Below are 18921 nucleotides of genomic sequence, written 5' to 3'. Positions count from 1 at the left end.
GATGTTGAACCAGCCTTGCAGCCCAGGGATAAATCCCACTTGGTCGTGGTGAATAATCCTTTTAATGTACTGTTGGATCCTACTGGCTAGGATTTTGGTGAGAATTTTTGCATCCATGTTCATCAAGGATATTGGTCTGTAATTCTCCTTTTTGATGGGATCTTTGTCTGGTTTTGGGATCAAGGTAATGGTGGCCTCATAAAATGAGTTTGGAAGTTTTCCTTCCATTTCTATTTTTTGGAACAGTTTCAGGAGAATAGGTATTAATTCTTCTTGAAATGTCTGATAGAATTCCCCTGGGAAGCCATCTGGCCCTGGGCTGTTGTTTCTTGGGAGATTTTTGATGACTCTTCAATTTCCTTAGTGGTTATCGGTCTGTTCAGGTTTTCTATTTCTTCCTGGTTCAGTTTTGGTAGTTGATACATCTCTAGGAATGCACCCATTTCTTCCAGGTTATCTAATTTGCTGGCATAGAGTTGCTCATCATATGTTCTTATAATTGTTTGTATTTCTTTGGTGTTGGTTGTGATCTCTCCTCTTTCATTCATGATTTTGTTGATTTGGGTCATTTCTCTTTTCTTTTTGATCAGTCTGGCCAGGGGTTTATCAATCTTGTTAATTCTTTCAAAGAACCAGCTCCTAGTTTCATTGATCTGTTCTACTGTTCTTTTGGTTTCTATTTCATTGATTTCTGCTCTGATCTTTATTATTTCTCTTCTCCTGCTGGGTTTAGGCTTTATTTGCTGTTCTTTCTCCAGCTCCTTTAGGTGTAGGGTTAGATTGTGTATTTGAGACCTTTCTTGTTTCTTGAGAAAGGCTTGTATTGCTATATACTTTCCTCTCAGGACTGCCTTTGCTGTATCCCAAAGATCTTGGACAGTTGTGTTTTCATTTTCATTGGTTTCCATGAATTTTTTTAAATCTTCTTTAATTTCCTGGTTGACCCATTCATTCTTTAGTAGGATGCTCTTTAGCCTCCATGTATTTGAGTTCTTTCCAACTTTCCTCTTGTGATTGAGTCTATTTTCAAGGCATTGTGGTCTGAAAATATGCAGGGAATGATCCCAATCTTTTGGTACCGGTTGAGACCTGATTTGTGACCTAGGATGTGATCAATTCTGGAGAATGTTCCATGGGCACTAGAGAAGAATGTGTATTCCATTGCTTTGGGATGGAATGTTCTGAATATGTCTGTGAAGTCCATTTGGTCCAGTGTGTCATTTAAAGTCTTTATTTCCTTGTTGATCTTTTGCTTAGATGATCTGTCCATTTCTGTCAGGGGGGTGTTAAAGTCCCCCACTATTATTGTATTGTTGTCAATGTGTTTCTTTGCTTTTGTTATTAATTGCCTTATATAATTGGCTGCTCCCATGTTCGGGGCATAGATATTTACAATTGTTAGATCTTCTTGTTGGATAGACCCTTTAAGTAGGATATAGTGTCCTTCCTCATCTCTTATTACAGTCTTAGTTTTAAAATCGAGTTTGTCTGATATAAGGATTGCCACCCCAGCTTTCTTTTGGTGTCCATTAGCATGGTAAATGGTTTTCCACCCCCTCACTTTCAATCTGGGGGTGTCTTTGGGTCTAAAATGAGTCTCTTGCAAACAGCATATGGATGGGTCTTGTTTTTTAATCCAATCTGATAGCCTGTGTCTTTTGATTGGGGCATTGACCCCATTTACATTCAGGGTAACTATTGAAAGGTATGAATTTAGTGCCATTGTATTGCCTGTAAGGTGACTGTTACTGTATGTTGTCTGTGTTCCTTTCTGATCTTTGCTGCTTTTAGGCTCTCTCTTTGCTTAGAGGACCCCTTTCAATATTTCTTGGAGGGCTGGTTTCGTGTTTGCAAATTCCTTTAGTTTTTGTGTGTTCTGGAAGCTTTTTATCTCTCCTTCTATTTTCAATGACAGCCTAGCTGGATATAATATTCTTGGCTGCATATTTTTCTCGTTTAGTGCTCTGAAGATATCTTGCCAGTCCTTTCTGGCCTGCCAGGTCTCTATGGATAGGTCTGTTGCCAATCTAATATTTTTACCATTGTAGGTTACATATCTCTTCTCCCGAGCTGCTTTCAGGATTTTCTCTTTGTCTCTGAGACTCGTAAGTTTTACTATTAGATGTCGGGGTGTTGACCTATTATTATTGATTTTGAGAGGGGTTCTCTGTGCCTCCTGGATTTTGATGCCTGTTTCCTTCCTCACATTAGGGAAGTTCTCTGCTATTATTTGCTCCAATATACCTTCTGCCCCTCTCTCTCTTTCTTCTTCTTCTGGGATCCCAATTATTCTAATGTTGTTTCGTCCTATCGAATCACTTATCTCTCGAATTCTGCCCTCCTGATCCTGTAGTTGTTTCTCCCTCTTTTTCTCAGCCTCTTTACTTTCCATCATTTGGTCTTCTATATCACTGATTCTCTCTTCTGCCTCATTTATCCTAGCAGCTAGTGCCCCCATTTTTGATTGCACCTCATCAATAGCCTTTTTGATTTCGACTTGGTTAGATTTTAGTTCTTTTATTTCTCCAGAAAGGGTTTCTCTAGTAACTTCCACGCTTTTTTCAAGCCCAGCTAGTATCTTTAAAGTCATGATTCTGAACTCTAGGTCCGACATCGTACTAATGTCCGTATTGAGTAGGTCCCTGGCTGACGGTACTACCTCTTGTTCTTTTTGCTGAGGTGATTTTTTTCATCTTGTCATTTTGTCCAGAGGAGAATAGATGAATGAGAGAACAAAATGCTAACAGATTTACAACGTCCCCAGCAAATATACTGTATACAAATCAGAAAAGACCTGAAACCAGGGGAAAAAAAAGGGAAAGAAAGAAAAAAGAAAGAAAAAGAAAAAAAAAGATACAAACAAAAAACAGAACAATACAAAAAAAGCAGAATGTGATCAAATATGATCAGGCTAGTGCATAGATCAGTGCCACACACTAGATTTTGGGCGTATTTTGGTCTGTTAGAAAAAAGTGCCTCCTAAAATTTTAAAGGAAGAAAGACATATATGTACAAAATAAGGGTTGATAGAATGAAGGGATAGAAGATGACTGTAAAGATGAAAATTATAAAAGATTTTATAAAAGGACTTGATAAGATAAGAAGTTGTTTGAAAAAAGAAAAAAAAGGGAGAGAATGTGATCAGGCCGGAGACTAGAACAGAGCCATACACTAGTGATTTAGGGTATATTTTGATCTGTTAGAAGAAACTGTATCTCAAAATTTTAAAGAGAGAACAACTTATATATATATGCCAAAAATAAGGGTAACTACTATGAAGGGATAAAATATGACTCTAAAAATGAAAAATAAAAAAAAATTTTTTTTTTTAAAAGAGATTGATAAGATGTTGGTTGAAAAAGGGAAAAAGAAAAAGAAAAAAAACAGTTAACAGAAATTAACTTTGATGAACTAATGAATCATGGTAAAAAAAAGCCATGAATTCTATGTGCAGTATTCCCCTAGCGCTGGAGTTTTCCCGTTCTCCTGATCGGTAAACTTGGTCTTGGCTTGCTGGCTGTTCTGCTGATCTTCTGGGGGAGGGGCCTGTTGCTGTGGTTTCGAAATGTCTTTGCCGGAGGCTGAATTGCCCCGCCCTTGTCGGTCCGGGCTAAGCAAGCTGCTCGGGTTTGATCTCAGGAGCTTTTGTTCCCTGCAAGCTCTCCGTACAGCCTTGGAGGACCAGGGCAAAAATGGTGGCCTCCCAATCTCCATCCGGAGGAGCTGAGAACTCGGGGCCCCGCTCCTCAGTGCGCCCCCAGAGAAAAGCAGTCACTCCCATCTCCCCGGTCTCCGGCCGCACTCCGTGCTCACCCGGCCTGTGACCGAGCGTTTCTATCTCTGGCACCCGACCCCGTGTGGAGTCTCCAAACCCAGCAGATCCCTGCGGTGCGTTCCCGCGCCACTCCTCCCCGGGAAGGAAGGGGAGTCTCCCCGGATCTGCCGCTTGTTGGGTCCCTGCTGCAGGAGCAGTGGCCCGACTGGGCCGCGGATCACAGTTTATGGCCACCCCGAGCTGAGAGCCCGCGCCTCGGCTCCGTCTCTGCAGCCGGCTTCCCCACTCCGATCCCTGGGAGCTCTGGCGCACTCAGGCACCTCCGGTCTTTCTGTGACCCCAAGGGTCCTGAGACTCCAGTGTCCCGCGAGGGTTCCACCCCCCGCTTAGCCACTGGAGCGACGTCCCTCAGTGGAGCCGACCTCTAAAAGGTCCGATTTTGCGCTCCGCGGCTCTAGCACTTGCCAGAAGCGGCGGACGGAGGCCCCCTCCCCCGCCGTCTATCCTCCCGAATATCGCCTCGGATTCACTTCTCCGCACGTCCTACCTTCCAGTAAGTGGTCGCTTCTCTGTTCAGATAGTTGTTGCTACTCTCCTCTTTGATCTCCTGTTGAGTTCGTAGGTGTTCAGAATGGTTTGATCCCTATTCAGCTGAATTCCTGAGACCAGACGAAATCTAGGTCTCCTACTCCTCCGCCATCTTGCTCCGCCCCCTGTCTCCTCATTTCTTAAAGCAGAAACATAATCCTTATTCTATCTTCCTCACAGTGACATATGGATCAGCACTTGGTACAAATTATTTCTGAAGAATTACACGGAATGTAAACAGTTTTAACAAAACAAATTGCAAGAAAAAAATGCTCAATATTAGTTAAAATCCCTTTAAGCTTTATGTAAAATCATACCATAATGTGGTATGAGCTCGGACTTAGTGAATATAATGAATCCTCCATCTTCAAAGTGTAAGGCAACTTTAGATACATTGATGAACTACATAAAAGCCTACTTACTAGAAGGTGTTTATATAATGAATACCATTAATTAGAGAGGTACAATATTGACTCTTTAGACTTCCTTCACCTAAGGATCTCTAGATTCAATGATGTAAAAAGGGCTTTGTATTTGCTATTAATCTTACAGAGACCCTGGCCTTTGGAAGACAGTATTTCAGGTAGCCAAAGTGTTAGAGAAAGAAAGAGTGACACCCTTCCTTGGGAATACCTAAGGGATTGGGGCCAGAAAGAAGTGACTTGGAGTCCGAATTCTTTGACCCACCAACTGTGGGACTTCCAGAAAGTAATTTATTCTCCCTGGACTATAATTTCACCAAATTTAAAAGGGGATGTTTTAGGATCTATTCACATCTTTCATTCAATAGCTATTTATGGAGTCTCTACTACATGTCTGATCCTGTGCAGATGGGTTCTTGAGGACACAGGGATAAGCAAAATACACATATTCCCTGCTCTCATGGAACTTACTTTAGCAGGAAACATAGACACAGACATCAAACAGTTACAAGCAGCCACTGAAAAAAAAATTGTATGTGTACATTGCCTGGCATGAAGTAGGTACTCAGAGACATGGAATTACTGTTTGGTGCAGGACCAAAAATTTCATTCCTTTCTTACGCAAAAGTTTAAGTGTTCTGAGGGTCTCAAGAGGATGACATTGTTTTGAAATATGCAGAATCTACTCATTCATGCTATGGCAGGCTCACCGAGGCATGACGGCTGGTGTCTCACGGAAAATGATCAGTTCTTGGATATATCAGGAAAGAGTCAACTGGCTCTTGTCCCCATCCCTCCACGTGCTCCTGGGTCCCAAGACCTCACTCACATTTTTGTTTCTCTCCTGGCTGGGCTCTTCCGGGGCAAGCTCTCCGATGAGCAGTGGCTTAAGGTACAATCTTACAATGTCAAGCTTCAGGTGCATGGCTCTGAAAACATCCTGTAAATCAAAGAGAATTGCTGGACGCTTAGGAGACACACACTTACCTACAGAATAGTCCCCTTCCTTACCTCATCCTGCACCCATCTTGGGAATCAGTAGACTCTGTTACAGAGGATTTCGTCTAACTCCAGGTGGATGTTTCAAGTTGAATAATCACAATTACCCTTGGAAATCCTCTATGAAAGCCTCAGGCTGGAGATCCACCTACTTAATGCACTGCTTCACTAGGCAAGACCAACTCAGGCAGGACATTCCTGAGCATTGAAAGAGATCACTCTTTATTTTGTTGAGCACCAGAAGAAGTAGTTGGCTTGAGTTAATGAGCCATGGTGACTCTTTAAAGCCCAACATAAGGCTTGGTGGAAGTTGCTCACACTATCTGAGGCACGGAGTAAACACGACTAGCTATGAAAATCCCATCTCCCATCAAATCGCCCTCTTGGTTCTTGGCCAAAACCAAGAGGAATGAGGCCTTTGAATTACATTATTTCTAAACAAGGCCAGGTTAAAGTTGACAATGGTAGTGTAGGACAAGTGCACAAGAGAGCATGGGAGCACAGCTCTGAGGTCTGGGTTGTCTAAAGTAGTACACTCTTGGCACAGTTTGGCACAGAAGGGGAGTCCTCACTTTTTCTAAAAAAAATGCTAAGACAATCTCTGCAAGGGCTTGTAACAGCCAGGCACAGAATAGAGGTAACCAACTGTGTTTTTTCCCATCTCAGCTCCATGTTAAGTAGCACCTCATAGAGTCTATGAGAAGCAGTGGTGGTTCTTATATCCTGCTTATATTTGGAAGTAAGAGATGTTCTCTTCTATCCCAGGGATTTAAACAGTTTTTGGGGAGGGAGAATTCTCCAAGAGGTAGATTCTAGACTTTCTGCTAGTGTGGCATTGGGGACAGGAGTGATTAAAAATGAGGAAATAGAACCAAGATTGTAACTTGAATACATGGAAGTCTTACACATGACTCTAAAGCACTGGTGTTCCATAGTCTTCACTAAGAAAGTGAACCCTGGAGTGGCATTCCTACATCTAAATTCTGGTTTCTACTTAATATCTGTGTAATTGTGGACAAGCCTCTTGACCTGTTTGTACTTCCATTTTCTCTAACATAAGGGTGATGATAATAGCCAAACAATTCATAAAGTTATTGTAGGGATTAAGTGAAAAAAACTAGAATCCAGTTGGCATATGGTAAATTCTCAGTACCTAGTAGCCAACGTTCTTGTATGTATACTTCTAGTGCTAAGAACTTACTATCTACATTCTCTTCGGTACAGCAATTCATAGATTTTCTTCATATATTCCAATGCCTAATGTGGTATGAGCTCTGACTTAGTGAATATAATGAATCCTCCATCTTCAAAGTGTAAAGCAACTTTAGATACATTGATGAACTACATAGAAGCCTACTTACTAGAAGGTGTTTATATAATGAATACCATTAATTAGAGAGGTACAATTTTGACTCTTTAGACTTCCTTCACCTAAGGATCTCTAGATTCAATGATGTAAAAAGGGCTTTGTATTTGCTAGAACCAGTCCAGGCCCTACTGTCCGTTCTGCTTATGCATACTTTCCTTGGGAATTGCTACACTGTATGATTTCAAAGTGTTTCTTAACTGTCACATTCTACAAGTCTAAAACTTAGTTCCCTGAACCAGGAAGAGAGCCATTCAATGATTAAGAAGGTGATTAAAGTATTTTGAGATTGTCCATAGTGAAAAATCATATTCTGCTTGTGTAGGAGCAGATTAGGATGGAAAACATTCTGATAGATCGAGGTACGAGTGTAGAAGAAAGGTAAGCCATTGAAATTTCATTTTACTTTGACCAGTCATGCAGAGTCCTGGAACAGTGTGCTGACAATAATGTTCTTCTGGGTTCATTGTTTTTTTCTGATTCCCAGCAAGATTTGCAGGCAATATGGTGATAACAGATCCTGAAAACCTACAGAGTTTTCCAGAATAGTAGGCATTGTCCTGCTATGTGGAAGTCTTTTCATTGTACTGATGAGCAGTAAAACAAAAGAATTTAGGTAGTCTTAGAATATTCAGTTAAAAGAATTTCCTAATAGAGGCTGGATATTGTGTAAGTCATGAAATCCTCTTTTTGAAAGACCTATAAAAATAAGCTATGTTATTAACACTCTTGGGCAAGTATAGTCCTGCTAAAGGATATAGGGTTAATAGTATAATCTTGTTAAAGGAGAGGGGGTAAAATGAAGGGGTCAGGGGACAGTGCCAACATCTGTTGAATGTATCCTATGTACAAGGCACTCTCTGGACCAACTCATAATCAACACCTAAGTTCTGTGAGACTCCCTCTTCAAATCTCAGAGGAGAGAAACATCTTGTCCACAATGCCACAATAAATAGGTAAATAGTAGAGCAGGGATTTGAACTAAAGACTTCGTGACTTTAAAGCCATGCAGCTGTAAAGGTTTATTCCAGCCTTAACATGCATAATTCTTTTTCTGAAATGCCTCTCTAGAGAGAAATGATGCCAGATTGTTTTGGGATGATGCTAAAAATCAGTATGTATCTGCTGAACGGGTAGTAATGATGTCTTTCCACATTAGGTTTTTTTTTTTTTTTTTTTTTTAGTTTGTGCCAAATCATTTTTAAAATTTGTAGCTTTGAGGCATTTTATTATAAAAAGCTAGCACTTGTATACATAAACTAGCAAGAACTTAAAATTCATCACACATTTACTTCATGTTTTAGCTTGAACTTCTAGTAAATCTTTAGCTTCATTGATTTTGGCTGCAATATAAGGAGATCCTCCCTTGTCTGGGTGGTTTAAAAGCATAATTCGTCGATGAGCATCTCTTATTTTTCCTTTATTGGCAGTAGGGCTTATGCCTAGTATTAATGCTGCTTCTCGTTTTGTCATTTTGTGTTCAAACCCACCTCTGTAATAGCCACCACTGAAGGCAGATTTTGGTAGACTCTGAAAAACTTGTTTTACTTGCGGCTCCATATGTTTCATGGCTTGCAAAACATCACGACCTGCAATTCCTGCAGCAGCAATGGTCAGTCCAACTGCTACCACTGTACTGGCCATGGCTCTGGCTCAGCTCCCCGGCCTCCACCAAGAGCGCGGTTCATCCCAGCCCAAAGGCCGCAGCCACCAACTCCCACTCCTCTACCAGACAGCAATGCGGCCACCACCAGCAGACACTCCACATTAGGTTTTAATCCCCTGGATCACTTTTCCTCTGGCTCCAAACTGCCTCTCCAGGCTCACCATTCACCATTACATTTCACGAACCATCTTGTCCACCAGACCTCTCCCCGTTCAATAAACACTCCATGCCTCATGTTCTGAAGCTTTGCATATTGGTTCCTTTGCCTTGACTGCCTTCCTCCATTTTCTCTCTATAAAAACTCCTCTTTACCCTTCCAGATTCAGATTATATTGCCTCTCCTAACTCACTCAGGAAAGTTATTTATGATCTCCTCTGGGCTCCCATAGCTCCTTTAGCTTTTCAAATTATATTGTAATGAAGCTGTGTATTGTTCCTTCTTTAGCAGTCTTTTTGTTTTTCTTTTTTTAATTGAAGTATACTTGATATATAACATTATATTAGTTATAGGTGTAAACAGAATGATTTGATATTTGTATGCATTGCAAAATGATCACCACGATAAGTCTAGTTAAAATCTGTCACTTTACATAGTTCCCCAAATTTTTTTCTTGTGATGATAACTTTTAAGATTTAATATCAGCAATTTTCAAATATACAATACAGTATTACTAACTATAGTCACCATGCTGTACATGACATCCCCATGATTTATTTATTGTAACTGGAAGTTTGTACTTTGGAATCCCTTCACCCTTTTCTCCTACCCCATACTTTCCGCCTCTGGTAGCCACCAATCTGCTTTCTGTATCTATGAGCTTGATTTTTTGTTTTCTTTTTTAGATTCCACATATAAATGAGATCATATGGTATTTGTCTTTCTCTGCCTGACGTATTTCACTTAGTATAATGCCTTCTGGGTCCATCCATGTTGTTGCAAATGGCAAGATTTCATTCTTTTTTAATGGCTGACTAATATATATATTATAACATATATATATCACATTATATATATTTACATATATATATATATCACATTTTCTTTATACATTCATCTGTTGGTGGAGACTTAAGCTGTTCTTATGTCTTGGCTATTGTATGTAATACTGTTATGAGCTTGGGGGCAAATATATTTTTGAGTTAGTGTTTTTGTTTTCTTCAGATAAATATCCACAAATGGAATACTGGATCATGCGGTAGTTTTATTTTTAATTTTTTGAGGCACTTCCATACTGTTTCCATAGTAGCTGCACAAATTACATTCCCATCAATAGAGTACAAGTGTTCCCTTTTCTTCACATCTTCACCAACACTTGTTATTTCTTGTCTTTTGATAATAACCATTCTAAGAGGTGTGAGGTGATCCCTTATTGTGGTTTTGATTTGCATTACCCTGATGATTCAGGTCTTGTGTTCAAGTCTCTAATCCATTTTTAATTTTTGCGTATGGTGCAAGACAGTGGTTCAATTTCGTTCATTTGCATGTAGCTGTCCAGTTATTCCAACACCATTTTATTGAAGAGACTATCCTTTCCCATATTCTCGGATCCTTTGTCAAAAATTAATTGTCCATATATGTGTGAGTTTATTTCTGGGTTCTCTATTTTGTTTCATTGATCTATGTGTCTGTATTTTATGCCAATACCATACAGTTTTTATTACTATAGTTTTGTGGTATGTAATGAAATCATGGAGTGTGACGCCTCCAGCTTTGTTCTTTCTCAAGACTGCTTTGGCTATTTGGGGTCTTTTGTGGTTCCACAGAAATTTTAGGATTGTTTATTCTATTTCTATGGAAAATGCCATCCTCCTGGCTTCCCTATCCTGTAATGGATATAGCCACCTACTTCCCTATACTGCACATGCACAAGTCAGCCAGGCTGCTTCTCCCTGATTATTCAACCAGTCACTCACCACATGTTGTAGATTACATCTCCTGTGTATCATTAGCACCCACCCCCTCTTTTCCATTCCTATAGTGAAGGTCTTGTTCAGGCCTTCAACATGTTCCCTGGGCTCCCTCCTTCATTTTGGCTGACTCTTCTTCAGTTCAGCCTTTACTTAGCTGCCAGGCTGGCCTTTCAGAAAGAAAGCATCTCCTCACGGCCTGTCTTTACCTGTGAGCACCTCAGCACCCCTCTCTTTCTACTTCTCCATCTATTTTTCTACAGGAACCATTGTTTCAGTGAGAACCAGATTGTTTAAGAAGTATTGACAACCCATAGAGATGCAACTATGATTATTGATTATTACTTTCCTTTCGTCAACAGCTTAGAAATCCTGTTGGTTTTGTGGTGGTTGACGGTGGGGAGGGATGCTGGGCTAGGGCAGTGTCACTCTGCGTCATGGAAGAAGAGGAAGACATGGCTCAGCTCTCTAAGACCCTCTCTCTTCTCTACCTTTCCTCTCCATCCTCTCCTCTTCATGCCATGATAGTCACTGATGCTAACCGAGCACATCGTATGTGCCAATATTATGCTAAGCTAAGGAAGTGGCTAAGCTAGGATGCCCATTCTGGCTGGGTGCTTAGTCCCGAGGTGAATCCCATTTTCACTGCACCTCTATGCACATCCTCTCCTCCTCCTGCCCTACCGTCACCTCCCTTGGCTCCATACCACCCTTTTGGAGTTGGACACAATGCTTCTGTCTTTCACATGGTAGTCCTCTAAATAGCTGAAATGGACTTTTCTATATTTCCTCTAAGTTTTTGTCATCCCTTCCTTGTCAAACTGACCTTTGACCCACACAAGAGATAACTCAAGTTTCTCAGCGTCCTTCTTAGAGTGTGACTGTCCAGCGATAAGGAGGATACTTAACTTGCTTTCTTTGTTCTGGACATGCTGCTCATGTGCATGCATCACAAGATTGCCTTTGTTCCTTTCCTACTGTTGCTTTACATAAAACCTGTGGCCAAGTAGTGTTTTATGTCCTGCCCTCAATGCTTTGTAAGCCTCATTTCAATAATTGCAAAATAGCCCATCATGTAGATACACTGTTAATTATATAATCAATCCTACTTGGAATTTTCCCATAAGCTCTTTTCAGGTAAGAAGACTAGGCCTAGACTGTAATTATTAGCACCATGTCATTAGTTTCCTTTTTTTTTTTTTAAGATTTTTTTATCCATTTTTGGGGCTGGGGAAGGGCAGAGGGAGAGGAAGAGAGAGTCCTAAGCAGACTCTTCACTGAGCGTAGAGCCCGACATGGGACTGGATCCCATGATCCTAGGATCACAACATGAGCCAAAACCAAGAGTTGGATGCTCAACCGACTGTACTATCCAGGTGCCCCATCGTGTCATTAGTTGTAAATCATATAGTTGGAAAACAGTAAGATAACGCATACATGCAAAAACAGGAGCTGATGTACCCATTTTTTTTTTTTATGGACTTATTTGTCTTGTCTTTTCTTTGGAGAAGATTACAACACATCTCAGTAGAACTAAGTAACAATAAAGCACAAACACTGCCATTTTTTCTGTATTTAATCTATGTCAAGCACCATAGGCATTATTGACTTTCACAAGGCTAAGATGAAGGTATTATTATCCCCACTTTCTAGATAAAGAACCTGAGGCTCCAAGAGCTTCAGCAGCCTCCCCTCAAGACATTCTTTGTAAGTGGTAGAGCTCAGATACAAGCCAGGCCTGTTTCATTCCCAAACCTGTACCCATAATCATTAGGTTGGACTCTTAACAAGGGTTTTAGAATGGCTGGCTACATGAGTGAATGAATTAATCATCCTACAGCAAAGACTATCATTATTCACCTTTTATGAGGAGGATGGAAGCTTGGAGAAGAGTTTCCATGTAAATAAAAGAAAGGTGTCTACCTTTGGGCACCTTTGCGTCCAGGGCCACCACACAGAGACTATACTTTCTTTGGTCCACAGTTGCCTTTCAGGGCACAACCTGCAAACACCTCTAAAGTTGTAGAGTAAGCATCTGACTGCAGGTCTTGTATGTTCTGCTCTCCTTCACTAGAGAGTATGAAGCTTCTCCACCACGGGCCCCCTCTTTTCCCAGTCAGATGACACCAAATATAATCAGAATTTCTAAGCTGGTGGTAAACAGGAAATAATAATTACACTTCTGAGGCTAAGGATGCCAGTGAGATAAATAATGATAGGTACAATTTAGTGAAACTTTATTAAGTGTCTGGCATTATGCTAAACACTTTACAAGTATTAGGCCCATTTACCATAAACCCATCAGATGGGTGAGGTCATTTCCATTTTGCAAATCATGAAGTAGAGGCTGGGAGAATTTCAATAACTTTCCCGTGTTCACACAACTAGTTACAAAGTTCAGGTTCCCCGAATTCTGATTAGCTATGGAATATTACGTTTGTCAGCATTCTTTCTGAGTCTCCCATTCTTCTTGAGCCATCTTCTTTTGGAAGAAACTTTTCTCTGAATATTTTTGGATTTCTTTACCTAAGTAAATAAATGCCTGGCTGATCATGCTCAGGATTTTCATTCTTAAGATATGAATCCTTAGGTGGCATGGGTATTTTCCCCTAAGGTTCTGATGGTTTCTACTTTATTACTCAATTCCTCCTTGTTGGCTAGAATTGGATGCAGAATCATGGCCTTTTCCTAATTTCTGGGAGATAAACATCATCAGCAAATTACAGATCTATCCACCCAGCTGTCTCAAGCTGAGTGGGTTTATCAGTTATTTCTAAGGTGGTTGAAGGACCACATCTTTGCCAACACATCGTCTGAGATGATTCTGTGACTTGGGTTAGAAAAGCACCATCTATAATTGTAGGTTTGCATTATGGTTGTTAACATTTTGATACCTATCAGATGAATCGCTGTCTATCTTTTACACACCCCACTTATAAGAGTCTGAGAAATTTCTCCTTGGGCACAGACATTTTTTCCCCCAGATTTTACTCACCTATTTGTTACTTTCTTCTTAAAAGACAGTGACAGATGGTAGTCACACTTGTGGTGAGCAAAGCATAATATATAGAGTTGCTGAACTGTGTTGTACATCTGAAACTAATGTTAACACTGTGTCAACTGTTCTCAAAAAACAAGGCAAAACAGACAGTGACTTTAATTCAAAACACAACAAAACAAGAACAAAACAAAATCCAAAATACGCAAATAGTATCCACTGTCAACATCTGAGCTCATCCCAAAGTGGGAGGTAGACCTTGAGGCTTAATTTGCTTTCAGGTTCTTGCTGGATAGGAATCCTGAGAAATTGGTTTGGGAGGAGATGAGCCGTTGTGGAGTTTGAGCACGTACTCAAAATACTTTTGGGAAGAGAGCCGAATCCCAGCCACCCAGCAGCTGGAAGAGAGAGGGCAGAGCTCTGGGTTCCTTACCGTGGCGTCTTCGCCAGCATAGTGGCTGAGGACCTGGTGCCCACCTGGATGCCTCCTGGCCCAGCCGGTAACGTCGTAGACCTTGCGATTGATCACCAGCCACTGATCGGCCTCCCGATTGTGTCTCTGGATCTCCTGCCAGCTATACATGTTGAGGATTTTTCTGGGCACGTTACATTTCCCATTTGCCTCCTGCTTTACAGAGTCCTCACTTCTCTCATTTGTTACTGGTTTCCCGTTTGCTTGACGTGTCTCACCTGGATGCTGCTGACCCTTTCCTGCAAGGCGCCCATTACCTGCATGCTTGACTTCAAGCTTCATTGTCACCGCACCCCTGAGGTTTCTGGGTTGACTCCTGAAATTTCTAATCCTTGCCTCTGACTGAATCATAAAATGACTCTTTTCCTTTCTTCTTATTCCACTGCAATGTGATGTCTGCCCAGAACACTTTTTAGCCTCGTTACCTCCTCACAAACCTGATCGTGAGCACATCCCCAGCTTCTCACTTCTCTGCCTGCCCTGCATCTGTTCTGCACTGATAGAGGTTGGATCACATTTTTTTCCTGGCAGGTGAGACCAACATTCTCTCCTCACTTCTCCTTTCTCTGCTGGCAGGTGTCTTAGCAGCATCCTCCTTCCGCATTAATTGTCCCTTAAGAAAGAGCTTAAGCCAATCAGTCGCTCTGAAAGTTGTGGCCCGCCCCAGGGCGGAGGGGCAAGGCTCAGGTCACTGCGCTGTCCTACACTGCTACCCCACGGGGTGCGGTTCATCAGGTCTCTGGCAAGCCTGTGGATGGAGACATTTAGGTTTGTTAATTCCACACGGGAGCAAAAACTTTCAAAATCTCCAGGATGACATGAATGCTCGGTGGACTTGGGAAGTGTTCTTTGTGACAGCTGTTATTTCTCCCTAGAGTTTTCAAACTTTTTTAAATTTTATTTATTTTATTTTATTATGTTATCTTAGTCACCATATAGCACATCATTAGTTTTTGATGTAGTGATCCGTGATTCATTGTTTGTGTATGACACCCAGTGCTCCATGCAATATGTACACTTCTTAATACAACATTTTTAAAAGAGTGGTTTCTGGTGATGGTTATTAAGGAGGGCACGTATTGCATGGAGCACTGGGTGTTATACGCACACAATGAATCATGGAACACTACGTCAAAAACTAATGATGTGCTATATGGTGGCTAACATAATAAAAAATTATATTATAAAAAAAATAATGGTTTAGGTTTGCCAAAAAAGCCAATGAGCAGAAAACTAGTTTTTCTCTTTTATCTTTGAAAGCTGTCTAACTCTGTCGCACTCCTAAAGGAAACAGCAACTGATGTTTGCCAGAATGCACGATGGTTTACAAAGCCCTTGTCACATCCTATAACTGATTTAATCCTCACATCAATCTTTTGAGGGAGGTACTCTTAGTGTCCCATTTTCCAGGTGAGAAAACATGAGCTGAAGACCTCAGGTAACATGCCAGAATCACTTCAGTGACAAGTAAATTGGTGCAGGAATTTAGACTTCCCAGATTCCAGATCCCCGACTTTTTCCCCTGCATTCTTCAAACCTAGGGTCTAGACATATATGATAATAACTTGACTCAGTGGTTTAGAAATGAGGCAGAAAGAGAGCTTCTGGGGTAGTGTGTAGTGGTGGTAGGGGGGAAGGGTCTTAATTTCAAGAAAAGAAGGAGCATGAAATGACAGAAAGCACCGATTCTTATATTTGGGAATCAGTCCTAAGTAAATCATCCATAATTCAGCCCAAGATTTATATACTAAGGGTTTTATTCTAGTATTGTTTATAATTGCTAAAAATCAGGGATGGCCTAAATGTCCAGCAATAAGAAAGAAGGCTGATGAACTATGTATATGTTGAATATTATATACATATTTTAAAAAGAAGTTTTTATAGAATTTTTAAATTCATGGCCTCATGTATACAATATAATCAAAAATATCAGTTGATGAAATTCTATTTACTGAATAGTATATGATTGGAAGGGAAAATGTTAAAATATTGCCATTAGTTTGGATTATAGTGTTATTGAAACATTTTTCATCTTTATTTTTAATAGTATTTCCCAGATTTTCTACAAATGAATACATGTTGCTTTTATAATTTAGAAAAAGCAGGTTTTTTAAAAAATAAGGATCCAAGAGGGGCGCCTGGGTGGCTCAGTTGGTTAAGCAACTGCCTTCGGCTCAGGTCATGATCCTGGAGTCCCGGGATCGAGTCCCGCATCGGGCTCCCTGCTCAGCGGGGAGTCTGCTTCTCCCTCTGACCCTCTCCCCTCTCGTGCTCTCTCTCTATCTCATTCTCTCTCTCAAGTAAATAAATAAAATCTTTAAAAAAATAAAAATAAGGATCCAAGAAAAAAATATATATAAAGCATGAATTTTGGAGCTAGATGAACCTGGGATCATATTTCTGTTTACCATTTATTAGCTGTAGAGCATGATGCAAATCACCTTACTTCTCTGGGCTTTAGTTTTCCCATCTGTAAAATGAAAGAAGCACTATTCTCAGTATTACATTGAACTAACACAAACGCTGTGGTATTTACAGAAACCCTCAGTAGTTTCCATGACTTCTGTATGGACGTTTCATGAATCCAACATATATACCCTTGGTATTTGTAGGCTATGCAAATACATTCAGGCTACCTGCAGAATTTCAGTATAATTGAGGTTTGAGGGCAACAATCTGGTTGGAAATTTGTCAGGGGCAGGTAAACGGCTTGCCCAGGGGAGTAGGCTGACCCCTTATGTAAGCTTGAAATAATGTCATTTTGCTATACTACAGAATGCAAACACACTGATGGGAAGTGTGGGTGTGTGTTGGGGGAGATAACCAAAGACTCTCTTGTCCCTCCATTGGTGTTGCATTGGAGACACTTGGCACATAGCAGGACTTCTGTAATTTTTAGTTTCTTGTCTATACTTGCGTGGTTATTGGGTCTAGCTACTCATTCCTTTAAAGCTTTTGTACTTGTTTGTTTTGGGGGTAAGGAGGCTGCTTATAACACTGGAAATAAACTCTGGATTCAGAAATACCTAAGCTGAGTATTCTTGCACAAGATTCGTATGATCTCTGTGTAGGTTTCCTTATTCTACAAAGTGGGGTGAATGAAAACCATACCTGTGAATTTATAAAGAAGATTAAATTATATTATGTATTGGAAGAAGCTAGTTTAATGCCTAACACCTGGACATAAATAATGTAGTAGTGCTATTACTGTCATTTTATGTGTTTTATTTTTGCTTTGGAACATAGTTGTCTGTGTTTGGGGCCTCACTTCATATTATTATTATTTTTAATGTTGTTATTAAAATGACCATCATTATTAAGGTCCAGGAGAAGAGACTACAGGTGTTTGACTACGGAAGGTGAGGCTCTCTAGATTCTACCCCTTTCCACTCCCAAAACAAAGGGCCCCACAACTGGCACTTTCTAGGCTAGGAGTTCCGTTCTATCTTCTTTTAGGAGAGACTGACGTCCAGTGGACTCCATTTTTGTTTTACTCAATTCTGTGGGAGAAAGAGAGAGAGGGAAAGTGAGAGCGGAAGAGAAGGAAAGTGACAGAAGAAATGATAAATGTGAATGAAACGAGAAGAAAACCCCAGAGAAAGTAGATAAGAAAGAAGGAAGTGGTATGGAGTCGAGAAAGGAAGTACCTCCCACAGTGGTGACTGGGATGCCAGTCCCAGCTTCGTCCCCGACTGCTGCAAGCCCGGCGCCTTCACTGGGACTGTTTCTTCATTTGTAACATGAGATGTTAAAATTGATGGCGGCCAGTAGCCCTTCAAGTTTAACAGTGTACAAAAAGAGAAAGCGTCTTTACTTCATTTTGTAGGAAAGCGTAACAATTGGCTTCTGAGTCGTTTGTGCATCAGGAGCGCTAGGATTGTGGCTGGCCCTCTCCAGAAGGACCTCTTGTGGTTCAGGGGACTGTTTAGAATGATTTCTTATACTGGCCTTGTCACAGAGAGAGAGCACAAGAGCCTTTGCTAGCTGGGGACCAGAACCTCTTTAAATAAGGTAACTGGGCATGGCTTGGTTCCTGCTTTATGTGCAAGGTGTCTGGAAGGCTCAGAAAGTATTGGTAATGGAGATTTTCCTAGCAAAAGGCCTCAGTACACTTGGTTCCTGCAACACATTCCTTTTCAGAGGGTTGCAAGTCTGTCAGAATATGGGTGTATGTGTATGTGGTTGTGTTCAAATCCTTCCCAGACTTGGAGGGGTTTTTCCCAGCCTCATAGAGGGCGATCCCTCCTCAGTAACTATCTTCCTCATCATGTTCTCTCTTTTTTTTATTATGTTCATTTAGCCAACATATAGTCCATCATTAGTTTTTGAGGTAGTGTTCAACGATTCATTAGTCGGGTATAACACCCAGTGTTCTAACTCTTTCTTGTGGGGGAAAAATGAGGTAAAATGCCTCACCTAAGAGGTAATGCTCAAGATTGTCCTGATTACAAAAAGGTGTGTTTAACCCAAAATTTCCTTGAAGGATATGATTCTGAGATGTCAATCCCACAATGAGCTTTTTGCAAAGCTAACATCTCTTACTAGGGGAAGGTGAATCATTCATGTATTTACAGATCCATCCACCAAGCCTGCATTGAGGAGATGCTGCGGGCTGGCATTGTTCCTCCAGGCCTCTCTGGCATCTTTATAAACAATGTGAATCTTCTTGACATCATTACTCCCTAGCAGGTCAGAGTAGGGGTTACTATGACTTGAATATATGCATT

The 18921-nt window shown here is 40.8% G+C and overlaps 2 protein-coding genes across 2 annotated transcripts in view; both read right to left on the bottom strand.

Annotated features, from left to right (window-relative positions):
- Positions 1–14476, bottom strand: part of LOC113913549 (fatty acid desaturase 2-like protein FADS2B) — a 42225-nt gene extending 27749 nt beyond the window's left edge. Inside the window, exons 1-2 of the mRNA XM_027577857.2 lie at positions 14156–14476; positions 5615–5725 (exon numbers count right to left, since the gene is read on the bottom strand). Coding sequence (XP_027433658.2) covers positions 5615–5725; positions 14156–14476 — 432 coding nt within the window. The remainder of the gene's footprint in view (positions 1–5614; positions 5726–14155) is intronic.
- Positions 8444–8870, bottom strand: LOC113914637 (mitochondrial import inner membrane translocase subunit TIM14-like). The gene has a single exon (XM_035722808.1). The coding sequence runs from the start codon at positions 8792–8794 to the stop codon at positions 8444–8446; it is 351 nt and encodes a 116-aa protein (XP_035578701.1). The 5' UTR covers positions 8795–8870.
- Positions 14477–18921: the final 4445 nt, after the last annotated feature.

The sequence above is a fragment of the Zalophus californianus genome, chromosome 11 (assembly GCF_009762305.2).
Source record: "Zalophus californianus isolate mZalCal1 chromosome 11, mZalCal1.pri.v2, whole genome shotgun sequence".
Classification (NCBI taxonomy): Eukaryota; Metazoa; Chordata; class Mammalia; order Carnivora; family Otariidae; genus Zalophus; species Zalophus californianus.
The sequence above is the reverse complement of the archived record's forward strand: the minus strand, read 5'-3'. Positions and strand labels throughout refer to the sequence as shown.

Coding starts and splice junctions, on each gene's coding strand:
- LOC113914637 (XM_035722808.1), bottom strand. CDS start 8,794: ATGGCCAGTACAGTGGTAGCAGTTGGACTGACCATTGCTGCTGCAGGA.